General features: G+C 43.1%; 2 protein-coding genes across 3 annotated transcripts; both read left to right on the top strand.

Moving 5' to 3' along the window:
- The first annotated feature begins 2732 nt into the window (after positions 1-2732).
- On the top strand, positions 2733-5833 carry LOC117468060 (actin, alpha skeletal muscle). Its single transcript, XM_034112020.1, has 7 exons — positions 2733-2804; positions 3321-3459; positions 3714-4038; positions 4108-4269; positions 4541-4732; positions 5308-5489; positions 5562-5833. Exons 2-7 carry the CDS (start codon positions 3331-3333, stop codon positions 5703-5705), a joined length of 1134 nt encoding a protein of 377 aa, XP_033967911.1. The 5' UTR covers positions 2733-2804; positions 3321-3330; the 3' UTR covers positions 5706-5833.
- Positions 5834-7573: 1740 nt separating this feature from the next.
- On the top strand, positions 7574-10727 carry LOC117467398 (gap junction delta-2 protein). Of its 2 annotated transcripts, none has more exons than XM_034110994.1 (2): positions 7574-8013; positions 8723-10727. In XM_034110994.1, exons 1-2 carry the CDS (start codon positions 7943-7945, stop codon positions 9564-9566), a joined length of 915 nt encoding a protein of 304 aa, XP_033966885.1. In that variant the 5' UTR covers positions 7574-7942; the 3' UTR covers positions 9567-10727. The 2 variants fall into 2 exon arrangements, with proteins under 2 accessions (XP_033966885.1, XP_071063286.1); XM_071207185.1 differs by lacking the exon at positions 7574-8013 and adding an exon at positions 8020-8424.
- Positions 10728-12304: the final 1577 nt, after the last annotated feature.

Genomic DNA, 12304 nt, shown 5'->3' with positions numbered 1-12304 from the left:
AAGCCTTTTATGTAACAGATGTTCAAAAGTATAAAACATGGAAACTGTGCATTTTAGGAAAGTGAGACTTACTGTCCAAAGTATCAATGTTAAAGTATAAATGCAGCCACACTGACAGCAATCCAAGCCCTGGGCTCCTTTGAGGTACCCTGCAGAAGACTCTAACTTAAGCCAACAGCCTGTCACTCAGCATTCAGTGCACGGGCCAGAGAGGGAGAGCACACCCAGTTTTCACTGAGCAATATGTTTCATGTCTTCCTTCTGCTGTGTCCTTTAAATGGCCCCTGAACACTAACTGTGCCATGTTGGAATGAAGAAAGTGCTTTCAGACCATTTGTATTGAGCGAGTTTTTGATGAACGGCTCAAATGCTACGATCCAGCGTGGGGACATTCCCATATATGTGCACATTATTGATTTAGATAGTAAACCTGGCCTGCATCAGCCACATGACTTCCCCTCAGGTTCTCTGTAGGGCTTGTACTCTGTTTATGATGTGAAATTCCCATAGAAAATCAATAGGTTTTTTGTTCTGGACTGTTTTGTCATTATTATCTCAATGCTGCTGCTGAGCAATGAGGCTGATCTCCTGAGGGCTCGTGAGTAGGAGGAGAAGGATCGAGCCACAATGATTAATTCTCAGTAGCAGCAGCAGCTAAAGTGAAAGTCACACTACAGGACTGTTTGAGTAGCCTCCAAGTGTCTCTCTGTCTAATCCTGGCTCTGGCATAAACCTTTCACACCCGTGGCTGCTCCGACAACAAGCTCAACAAATATGTTCCATTCAAACATCCTAAGCCATTGCCCTGGAAGTGATATTACCTGAACACACTGGAAAGGAAAAGTGGCAAACACCAACATTTAAATATTGTACCACAAGGGCAACCTCACATTGTTTTCCCCTCATTATCTTCAAAGCTCTGTTCTCCACAGCGGACTTAACTAAGCTCTAGTTATAAAATGTTAGCATTATTTGAATATTGGGGCAAAAGGATGCTTAAAGCACACCGCAGCCTACCATTCATGACATAAGAGCCAAACAAAGAGTCACACAGTGAAGGGTCATGGCTCGGGGTCGGGTGACAGCAGCATATGATTCATGGCTTGCTGTGCCCTTTTGTCTTGTCCTCCTTGTGGTGGGACCATCCACTGCTCTTAGCCAATGTGATTTCACAGCCTTCAGAGCTCGCTCCCTGTCTGTTTAAGTAAACCGGCAATGTCATTTCCTATGTCTTGTTCTTTCCTCAGTGCAGAAATAAGGAGAGAATATGGCATGTGTCACAACAAGAGATGTTCCTTTTTCTTTATTATTTTGATGTTGGGAACAACAAATGGTTTCAACATTGCTTTTGATGTATCTGCACAAATACAAATATTGCCTTGACTTGTATTATATTACATGTTACTTCAAGTTAGTCGCTTTTATCCAAAGCGACTTACATACTCAATACTTTGGACAATCCCCACAGGAGCAATTTGGGGTGAAGTGTCTTGCCCAGGGACACAACATGCTGACTACAGTGGGGTTTGAACCTGTGCTCCCCTGATCCGAACACCAATGCACTAGCCCACTGCGCCACACGCCTCCTTTATATAAAAAGGTAATTACCGAGGATTGGTTGGTGTTTGAGGAACCAGTATGTGTTCAGACAGAGGGAGTTAAATATGCCAAGGAGAATATTCAATTCCTTTTCAATGCAATGTGATACCCTTTGGTTTCACTCTAAGGTATTTCTCCATACTGTTGAGAGGTACATCTAATTGTTTGATAGTCTGGTTTGCATTAGGATTTTTCTATAACGAATGAAAAAGGGAAAAATGCAAATGGTAAAAAACCAAAAGACCATGACTAAGTCATGGATTTTAATCATTTCAAAATGTTCCATATATGGACACAGCGGGTTGCATGGCAACTACATCAATAACATCCAAGCAGCTCATTAGAAATATGGAAACTCATTGATTTTATGCTAAATAAATCTATGAATGTATCAGCAAAAACATATTTTCATTGCCATATGTCGAGTTCAGCAGTACGCTTTAGTTTATGAATATATTTGCATGAAATGTAATTAAAATGTTTCGAATGCGGGACACACTTAACTAAGCTGAACTATAATGAGAATGTTTGGTCTTCAGCCGTGGCTTCCCCCTCTTTGTTCAGGCAAATCTAAAATGTGGGATTTGGAGCAGCTAATAGAGTCAAACAGCTGCTGACACCAGCTGTGTGGCACAAGTGGTGTTTCCATGTGGTTCTGTAGGGCTACATGTGGACTCTTAGCAGACCTTTCCAGAAACATCCTCACAAATGTATAATTAATTTCACAATTCATCAGTATCTTGTTTTTGATATTCATATACAAAAGAAGTGTCTCTGTTTTTTTGTTTTAAATTGGTTGATTCTGCTTATCATGGCCTATAGGTTCAGATTCCCTTTGTCAAAACCCTGTTCTCCAATGGATATTACTCTGGCACAAGACATCATTGTAGCTGACATTGACTTGAGTATAGGCATTCCTGAGCAGACATGTTTCCTCAGTAATAGTACTGTGATGTATGGGTAAGGAAAAGATCAAAAGGATGCCTGTCATCGTCTGTCTGTCCTCACTGCTGTCCATCATGGGAGGCGGCCACAGATGTCCGCGCTGGAGTTCCTTCTCCTGTCATGCCCTTCATGGAGCGGCTGTCGTCAATGGGGCAACGGGCTACCATATATGGACACTGGTCAGGGTATAAAGTGGTGCGACGTGACCATCAGGCACCCCTGGTTTACACACTCAAGATCCTTCCCTTGGTGCTGAACTGGTGAGTACACGCCTAACCCGGGGACTGAAAAGGGCCAACCATTGGATTTATTATTGAAGATCGATGCAGGATTTGAACAAGAACAGCAACAATGTCCACCTTTTCATAACCACACCTAACTGAAACGGATCGTACTGCAGCACCGGCTTATTCCTCTTTATTTGCTTTTTGGTGGATACAGTTGTTGTGAAATACTGAAAAATAACTTTCACTATATTCACTATAGTACAACATGCCCTCCTATAGCAAGGCAAGACAAGTTTATTTATATAGCACCTTTCAGCACAAGGCAATTCAAGGTGCTTTACAAAAATGAAAGACATTCAGACAAAGGCATTTAAAAGCAGTAAAAGATAATAAAAGAAACATTAAAAGAAAAACAAAAAATGAAAGACATTAAGAAAATGGCATTTAAAATCAGTCACACTAGTACACACTATCCACATCCCGGCAAGTATCACATCCAGACCAACAGGGCATTGTATGTCTGGACCTAACAGTGGCTCTGTGTTGCAGAGCTGACACCATGTGTGATGAAGACGAGACCACCGCCCTGGTGTGTGATAACGGCTCTGGCCTCGTGAAGGCTGGGTTCGCCGGTGATGACGCACCTCGGGCCGTCTTCCCTTCCATCGTTGGTCGCCCCCGACACCAGGTAAACTAAACTATTCATAAACACCATGCAACTGAAAGAGTAGTATAACTGTAAGTTGGTATCTTCACATACACACAACATATGGCTTTGGTTCAGGGCCAGATCCACTCTGCGTAATTTCACACCGGAATTATAATCTAGATTTCAACTGAGAAAAACAGACCATCCATCTTTCTAAAAACATGGTTGAACTGTGCTTTAAGTGCTCTGTGGCGATTAAAGTTCTCTAACATGTAAATCATGTATTTGATCAGGGTGTCATGGTCGGTATGGGCCAGAAGGACTCATATGTAGGCGACGAGGCCCAGAGCAAAAGAGGCATCCTGACCCTGAAGTATCCCATCGAGCACGGCATCATCACCAACTGGGACGACATGGAGAAGATCTGGCACCACACCTTCTACAACGAGCTGCGTGTGGCCCCCGAGGAGCACCCCACCCTGCTGACAGAGGCCCCCCTCAACCCAAAGGCCAACAGAGAGAAGATGACCCAGATTATGTTCGAGACTTTCAATGTCCCCGCAATGTACGTGGCTATCCAGGCCGTGCTGTCCCTGTACGCATCTGGACGTACCACAGGTAGGACAGATTTCTCAGGTGTGCACATGTTTGTGTTCAGTGAGTTCATGCATTAAACGCATCCATCAGGTATTGTCCTGGACTCCGGTGACGGTGTGACCCATAACGTGCCGATCTATGAGGGTTACGCTCTTCCTCACGCCATCATGCGTTTGGATTTGGCGGGTCGTGACCTCACAGATTACCTCATGAAGATCCTGACTGAGCGTGGATACTCCTTTGTCACAACCGGTGAGCACAGATGACTTATTCACATATAATAAACTGTATTTCCAAATCATGGTCACTCTAAAAGGGCTTGATACCACACAGGCACAAAAGGAATACGTCAGTTTGAGTGTCCATCATCCATACAGATGTTTAAAAACAAAGCAAACAATGTGCTTTGTTTCTGATAAATATATTTGTTGGATGTCATTTCAAATCAAACAAGGAGAACATAGATTCCACGAGCATGTTATTATCTTTGATGACTGACAATAACCAGCCTGATCCCCTCCAGCTGAGCGTGAGATTGTGCGGGACATCAAGGAAAAGTTGTGCTACGTGGCTCTGGACTTTGAGAATGAGATGGCCACCGCCGCCTCCTCCTCCTCCCTGGAGAAGTGCTACGAGTTGCCTGACGGTCAGGTCATCACCATCGGCAACGAGCGTTTCCGCTGCCCCGAGACCCTCTTCCAGCCCTCATTCATTGGTGCGTAGAGACAAATGCAGAAACGGAGGATTTCCTTAAGGTTGACACTGTCTTGTAGTTTCAAAGTGATATGACTTTACTATAGGTATATCATTATTAACTGTTCAATTTTAATGGCACGAATAACATTTAACTGTAAATGTTATCCGTGTGATCTTATCACTACAAACTCAATTCAAGATAAATGAAATGCTTTAAAACAAGCTGAAGTAAACTCGGCTTCTGAAAAGCTTGAAATGGTTTCAGGCGAACATAAATATCTTACTATAAGAATAAACACTGGATGAATTCATGTCTTCCCTAAAAGAGAAATGCGTATTGCTCAGTAAATATAAGTGGTTGGCTGCCTACTTATATCCTCCAACTGGTGGTCACAGTTCATCCACGCTGGGCTTCTCCACTTCATGCTCGATAAATAGACACGAGTTGTGTGAAGCAGGGGCTTATTGTTCACATTTGCACCACAGTGCACGCAGCTGTTAGCGGAGCTGTCCGTTTCAGACAGCTGACGGCGGTGTCAGATGTGTTCTTTGCAGCAGGGGGGGGGAACCCAATAACTTGTATGTTGTGTTCAGGCATGGAATCTGCTGGCATTCATGAAACCACTTACAACAGCATCATGAAGTGTGACATCGACATCCGGAAGGACCTGTACGCCAACAACGTAATGTCCGGAGGCACCACCATGTACCCTGGTATCGCTGACCGCATGCAGAAGGAGATCACTGCTCTGGCCCCCAGCACCATGAAGATTAAGGTAACTTTAAATGTTGTGAACCACACACCTCTCCATAAGCAGAGTCCAAGATGAACACGTGTTTGTGTTTAGATCATCGCCCCCCCTGAGAGGAAGTACTCCGTGTGGATCGGAGGCTCCATCCTCGCCTCTCTCTCCACCTTCCAGCAGATGTGGATCAGCAAACAGGAGTATGATGAAGCAGGACCCTCCATCGTCCACAGGAAGTGCTTCTAAGTGCCGGACTGCCCCCTTCCTCATCATCACCCCAAGTTGAAGAAATGCGTGTTTTGTCGTCAAATTATTTGTTTACACTGTATATGTGGATATGTACAGCTTTATAAATAAATAAGAACCTGAAGTTGTTTTTTATGTATTATCTGAACCATAAGTGGGTGTGTTCAGGATTTGGTTTAGGATCTATGAAAATCTCTCTCACTGTCTCTCGAAAGCAGCGAGGCTCTGTCCTTCTGCCACGTGATGGATGAGTAAAGGTTATTAAAGATTTGAATTAGAAAAGATTACAGTGAGCGGAGAGGATAAGCCACCTCATGAGAAATGAAACACACAAAGTTCCATGGAGTGAAAACCCCAGGGTCACATGATCGGTAAATCCCCGGTTTGCCAGGTTAGGCAAAACTCATACTGTCTAACAGTGGATACACTAAAATGATGCTAACAGTAAGGTATCAGGTACCAAACAAATACTGCTGATAATAATCGCTGCATCACTTGGTTATATGGTCATATACACTTATTATTATTATTATTATTATTAGTAATAATAATAATAATAATAATAATAACAATAATAATAATATTAATAATAATAATAATTATAATGATAAGATGATGTATACGCTTAAAACGAAGCACCCTTTTACTGTGTCTTGGCAACATGCAGTGTTAATCCATAATGAATTTATAATAATAATAATAATAATAATACATTTTATTTCAAAGCGCTTTTCCAGGTGCTCAAAGACGCTTTACAGTGGTTTGATAAAACATAATTATGAAGCCATAGGTGTTAGTTTAAAGAGGCAATCGCATTGATATCTGACATGAATAGTGTACAACCACACGAGATCTAATATTAGTGCACACACAATGCTGCGTTCTAAATTGATCAAATCTCAGCGCTGTATACAGGGCGGGGCCACATATTTTGCTTCTATTTTTAAACCTGCACACAGAGACAGAGACAGCGAGAGACAGCGCGAGCGCGAGAGAGAGAGAGAGAGAGAGAGAGAGAGAGAGAGAGAGAGAGAGAGAGAGAGAGAGAGAGAGAGAGAGAGAGAGAGAGAGAGAGAGAGAGGAAGGCAGGCTGCCTTGTAAAGCGATTAGTAACTTTCACTGTCACTGTATCCAGAGCACCATCTTTGCCCGATGTGAAAACAACAGCTCCACCAGCAGGGCCAGCAGCCTGTGACACGAGGAGGGAAGCCTCTGTGCACGCGAGGCTGTCCGCTCAAGACAGCGCGATTGGGTTCATTTATAAAGCCATACTAAGCAGCCCAAAGGTGTTGGATATGTTGTTGTAACAAATATTTGGTTATAATGATTACACTCACAACATGAACTCGTTTTAAAACACACACACACACACACACACACACACACACACACACACACACACACACACACACACACACACACACACACACACACACACACACACACACACACACACACACACACACACACACACACACACACACACACACACACACACACACACACACACACACACACACACGTCACCCTAAGCGTTGTGCCCACAATAAGGTGCATCTGTTTAAGAACAATTTATATTGTTATCAGCTTGTTCTGTAACCCAATCCGTAACAAGCTCAGGTGGAGCTACCCAAGCTAAAATGTATTAACTTAAGGCATACAGGGTACCACTCTGGACACGATCGTCCATCGAAGTTTCCACTGAATTGCGCAAGCTATACACAAAACTGAAGTATTGGATATTAGAAGCCCTGGTGCTCCTGGCTGCGCTCCTCCGACCTGTCTGCGCGTACGTGACGCATGGGAGGGGGGAGACTACTTAAAGGCGGATTAATGCTGGCAAGACATTACATCCAACCTCCCTCCATACAGACGCCGCGCGCAGCCCATCAACTTGGTCTGAAGATCGAAAATAGGAGGGCTTATAGTAATCAGCCCTTCAGACTTCCATGACAAGGAAAAGTGTGGCAACGTCGTGGGAGCGCTCGGTCCACACAGCAGGACGCTCACTGGAGCTGCGCGCTCAGCACATAACCAACCAGATAGCGCGCAGAGAGACGGAGGGAAGAGAGGACGGCAGCAGCATCCTCATACGGATGCATTTTTTTTGCTAAAATCGGACGCTTTGGAGACTGAAAACAAAGAGAGTCAGAGAGACAGGAAGGGAAATAACGCGCTTTTTTGGAGGGATTTGAATAGAGTGCCGCTGTGCTCTAGTCTTCTCCGGATGCTCAGAAATGGGGGAATGGACTATACTAGAGAGGCTCCTGGAGGCTGCTGTCCAGCAGCACTCGACTATGATAGGAAGGTAAGATCAACGAAAAACAAGGACGAAGAATTGCAGCAGCCTCCAGGATCCGCTTTAGCATGGTTCCCATTCCCTCCTTTCTGTCTTGTGCCTCGAGGATCTTCTGTAGTGCCCAGTCCTTCGTGTCTGTGTTGTGGATTTTTTCTGTCGTGTCTCACAGATCTCCAATTTTTCCTGCTTCTAAACGAGACAGCTAAGCAAACCAGTTGACAGCTGTCGTTTCAGAACCTGGGATGGTTGTTGCAAACAGCCTAAACTCAAATTCACGTGTCATTTCATGTATTCATTCATCCAATTATCCATTTCATGTGTGTTGGTGTGTTTGAGAGGTGTGTGTGGTATCATGGGTGGCAGAAAGAGATTGAAAAGAGTCAGCGATGTCTCCTCTTTCCATTAACAAAGCTCATACAGGTACAGTCAAAGCAACGCCGATTGCTTTCATGTCATTTCATTTCAGCCATTCAATCAGAAAAACGCGCACCTCACACACAGACACACCAACACACGCAACAATTACAAGAACACAGTAAAAAGCACACACATAGATCCCGAAGAGCGTCCGGTTTCAGCACTGGACAGCTCCCTAAATTCAAAACACCCGAATTGGACTGTGAGCGCTTCAGCCAAATGAACCACATTTGTATCACTAAACACACGCATATACTTACACTTATTTTTCACATTGTTTGTTTGTTTGCTTGCTTTTTAGGATCCTACTAACAGTGGTGGTCATCTTCCGGATTCTAATCGTAGCAATAGTTGGAGAGACTGTCTATGATGATGAGCAGACCATGTTTGTTTGTAACACCTTACAACCGGGCTGCAACCAGGCATGCTACGACAAGGCATTTCCCATTTCACACATTAGATATTGGGTTTTTCAAATCATCATGGTGTGCACCCCGAGTCTTTGTTTTATCACATACTCGGTGCATCAATCGGCCAAACAGAAGGAGCGCGGCTACTCAACAGTCTATCTGACGCTAGATAAGGATCAAGATTCACTGAAGCGAGATGAGAGCAAAAAGATAAAGAACACCATTGTTAATGGAGTACTTCAGAACACAGAGAACTCCACCAAAGAAACCGAGCCGGACTGTTTAGAAGTCAAAGAGATGCCTAATTCGGCAATGAGAACTACAAAGTCCAAAATGAGGCGACAAGAGGGCATCTCCAGGTTTTACATCATCCAGGTGGTGTTCAGAAACGCGCTGGAGATAGGCTTTTTGGTGGGTCAGTATTTCTTGTATGGATTCAACGTCCCGTCGGTGTACGAATGTGATCGCTACCCCTGCATAAAAGATGTCGAGTGCTACGTCTCCAGACCCACGGAGAAGACTGTGTTCCTGGTGTTCATGTTCGCGGTCAGCGGGTTCTGTGTGATATTGAACCTGGCGGAACTCAATCATTTAGGATGGAGGAAAATCAAAACGGCCGTGCGAGGTGTGCAGGCTCGGAGGAAGTCCATTTATGAAATCCGAAATAAGGACATGCCGAGGATGAGTGTGCCTAATTTCGGCCGCACTCAGTCCAGTGACTCCGCTTATGTGTAACTCATGGAAAGAAGAGAGTGAAAACATGTCAAATAAAATGATGGACATGATGGACAGCTCCGCACGCCTAATTCGTGTCATGACTTTAAGAGTGGGCAGATTTTTTTGATTTGTTGGTCTTTTGAGGAGTTCATGGCAAACGTGGGTTACACGTTTGTTATCTTATTTATTATTGCACTGATGCAACTTTTTAGTAACGTTTATACTCTGTAAGATGCTAAAAGGAGACCATGTTAACGTGTTCACATATTTACTCTTTGTGGGCTTGTTCTGCTGTACTTGAAAAGAGTTCATGCAAAAATTGCACTAAGAGGTGAACACTTGAGGGCCTGACCTTATCCAAAATGTGCTACTGACCTGACGGTGTTTTAAAGACATTTTCTTTCCACCCGTTTTTGGCATCAACCTAATTAATTGGCAACATACACAGTGGTTAAAGGACAAATCTATTATCCAGATTTATATGCTTCGATATATAAATCCTTACTGACTATGGCTCGACCTAGTTGAAATACATCAGCGTAATTCATGTTTTCTGTTGCCTGTGTTGCACCACTGACCTTAACATATGTAACCATTTCATTGCTTTATAGCTGACTTGCAAAACAGTATCTGGTGAATTTGCTGCAAATGCTAACGTCTGTGACTTCCTTAATTTATGACACACCAAAGCGCCCACTGTGTTTTTTTCTTGCTTTTGTGTAATCAAGTGCCATACTTGTATATAAACATGATATATATGTATACATATAAATATATAAATATATAATAATCATCACGAGAGCTGATTCCCTGCTTGGATTATGCTAAATGCCGCCCAATTTTTTTATTTGCTTTAAATGTGTTTGTTGTGATTTAAATGAAGAAACAAATTATAAGATGTACAGTTTTCTCTGTTTTCTTTTGCAAATGACTGGAAAAAGAAATGAAGTGCTAGTCTTTTTTTATATACAAGAAGTAAATGTTTCTCCCTAATCAAAGCTGTTAAAAACTGAAAAATAGCACAAATTGACCTTTTTATCAAAGAATGGGCAAAATAAATCTGCTCTGGTGCTACAGTTTTTCTTATTGGTTTAAATGTAACCGAAATAAACCAGAAAAAAATCTCAAACCTTTTTTTTTTCTGTGGAAAATAAAAGTGGGATTCATGTACACCAGCAATGTGTGAGGTGGAGTGCTTTGTGTCTGCTACTCTGTGTTGACTGACCTATCACACAGACATACAGTTGAACCAGAGGAAGTTTGCCTTGGTGCAGTGAAGATGTTAGCCACACCCACTCTGTACAACAAAAAAAACACTGCAGGACACACCTTGTGCAGGATCTCATCACTCTGCAATGTGTTGCAATACAGATGCTGTTTCCATAAGACGCATCGATAGGCTCGATAACAGAGTGGTCTTTTAGTCTAAATGCATCACATCCAACATGAGCTATACATTCACAGAGTCTTGCTATGAACTTATTTGATGACTCTCCCTGTACTCTGCAGGAATGATAACACATCTGATCATGACTCTGAAACAGACGGAGCTGCCCTTTCTGCAGCTCTGCTCATCCCCTTTTTCTCTAATTTGAGAAAGGATGTAAGAAAGTAGCCTGGAGTGAGGGAAAGGTTGTGTGCTCCTTGTGAAGGTCAAAAATGAAAACAAAAGATAGGGAGAGGGAAAAAAGGATAAGGTGCTCAATAATACGCCCACACAAGGGAGAGAGGGTGAAAACAAGACACGTAGAAAAAGTGAGATATACTGGGTAGGGCTGGTTCCTTTCTGATTATAAGGATGACTCTGCAAAGCCAGGAGAAATCGAAGAGCAGCGGCTCCGGCACATCCATCTCCAACTCCGCAGGGACCCGAGATTTCTCCCTAAGTCATGAAGTTGAAAAAAAGAAAAAACAAGAAGAAAGAAGAGCCGTTTGTCAACTTCACTCTGATGCAATGCAGTGCCCGCCTGCGCGTCTCTGTTTCGCCCGTTATTCCCTCCTCTGTACGTGTTTTAGGCATTCAAATACTTCTTATATGCTCTACTCTATTACATATTAGGGTTTAACGTACTTCACAACAGCACAGAATTAGCGGAAAATATAAATTCAACAAAAAAATGAATTATTTACTTACAGTACAACATTAACATCATACGTTTTTAATGCTTTAGTCAATTTGTCCTGCAGAATTTAACCTAGTTTCAAACTCCGGCACAATGGCATAATTACTGGAGTATGTTCCAATGCAATGTTGCATGCTGCCAGGCATTTAAATCATGTGTGTTGCAGGATTACACTGTACCTGTGTGTCTGCATGTTCCCCGTCATGACAGGCAGGTCACAGGCTACTCTGAGGCTGGCAGACGGTACGTACAATGTGAATCATTTGGGGTACATTTACACATCGAAGAACAATGCAAATGTGCTGTATATGGAGATCAAGGCATCTCAAGGCCCTGTGCATTTATCTACCGGCCTTAACCATCCTGACAACTCACTGCAGGAGAACACATCAAGGCTGCAGGCAAGCTATTTTAAGACTACAAGGCAAACACGGCAGGAACACCTCCAGGTTCATGTGATTGCAGGTGCTTAGGGTGGAGGAAGGGTTTGTTAAAGAAGTATTTCCTCCCTTAATTAGATTCATCGATGAAGAGACACTCTAATAATGAAAAGAGGCTTTCTCCCTGGTAATATTATAGGAGCCGAAGGCCCTTAGATCATAAGCAAACCGTTTTTAAGAGAAATGTGGGCCC

This window comes from Pseudochaenichthys georgianus, chromosome 22 (genome assembly GCF_902827115.2).
Source record: "Pseudochaenichthys georgianus chromosome 22, fPseGeo1.2, whole genome shotgun sequence".
Taxonomy (NCBI): Eukaryota; Metazoa; Chordata; class Actinopteri; order Perciformes; family Channichthyidae; genus Pseudochaenichthys; species Pseudochaenichthys georgianus.
This window is presented reverse-complemented; position numbering and strand designations above follow the sequence as displayed.

Coding starts and splice junctions, on each gene's coding strand:
- LOC117467398 (XM_034110994.1), top strand. CDS start 7,943: ATGGGGGAATGGACTATACTAGAGAGGCTCCTGGAGGCTGCTGTCCAG. Junction 8,014..8,722: donor CACTCGACTATGATAGGAAG/GTAAGATCAACG, acceptor CTTGCTTTTTAG/GATCCTACTAACAGTGGTGG.
- LOC117468060 (XM_034112020.1), top strand. CDS start 3,331: ATGTGTGATGAAGACGAGACCACCGCCCTGGTGTGTGATAACGGCTCT. Junction 4,270..4,540: donor ATACTCCTTTGTCACAACCG/GTGAGCACAGAT, acceptor GATCCCCTCCAG/CTGAGCGTGAGATTGTGCGG. Junction 4,733..5,307: donor CTTCCAGCCCTCATTCATTG/GTGCGTAGAGAC, acceptor TGTTGTGTTCAG/GCATGGAATCTGCTGGCATT.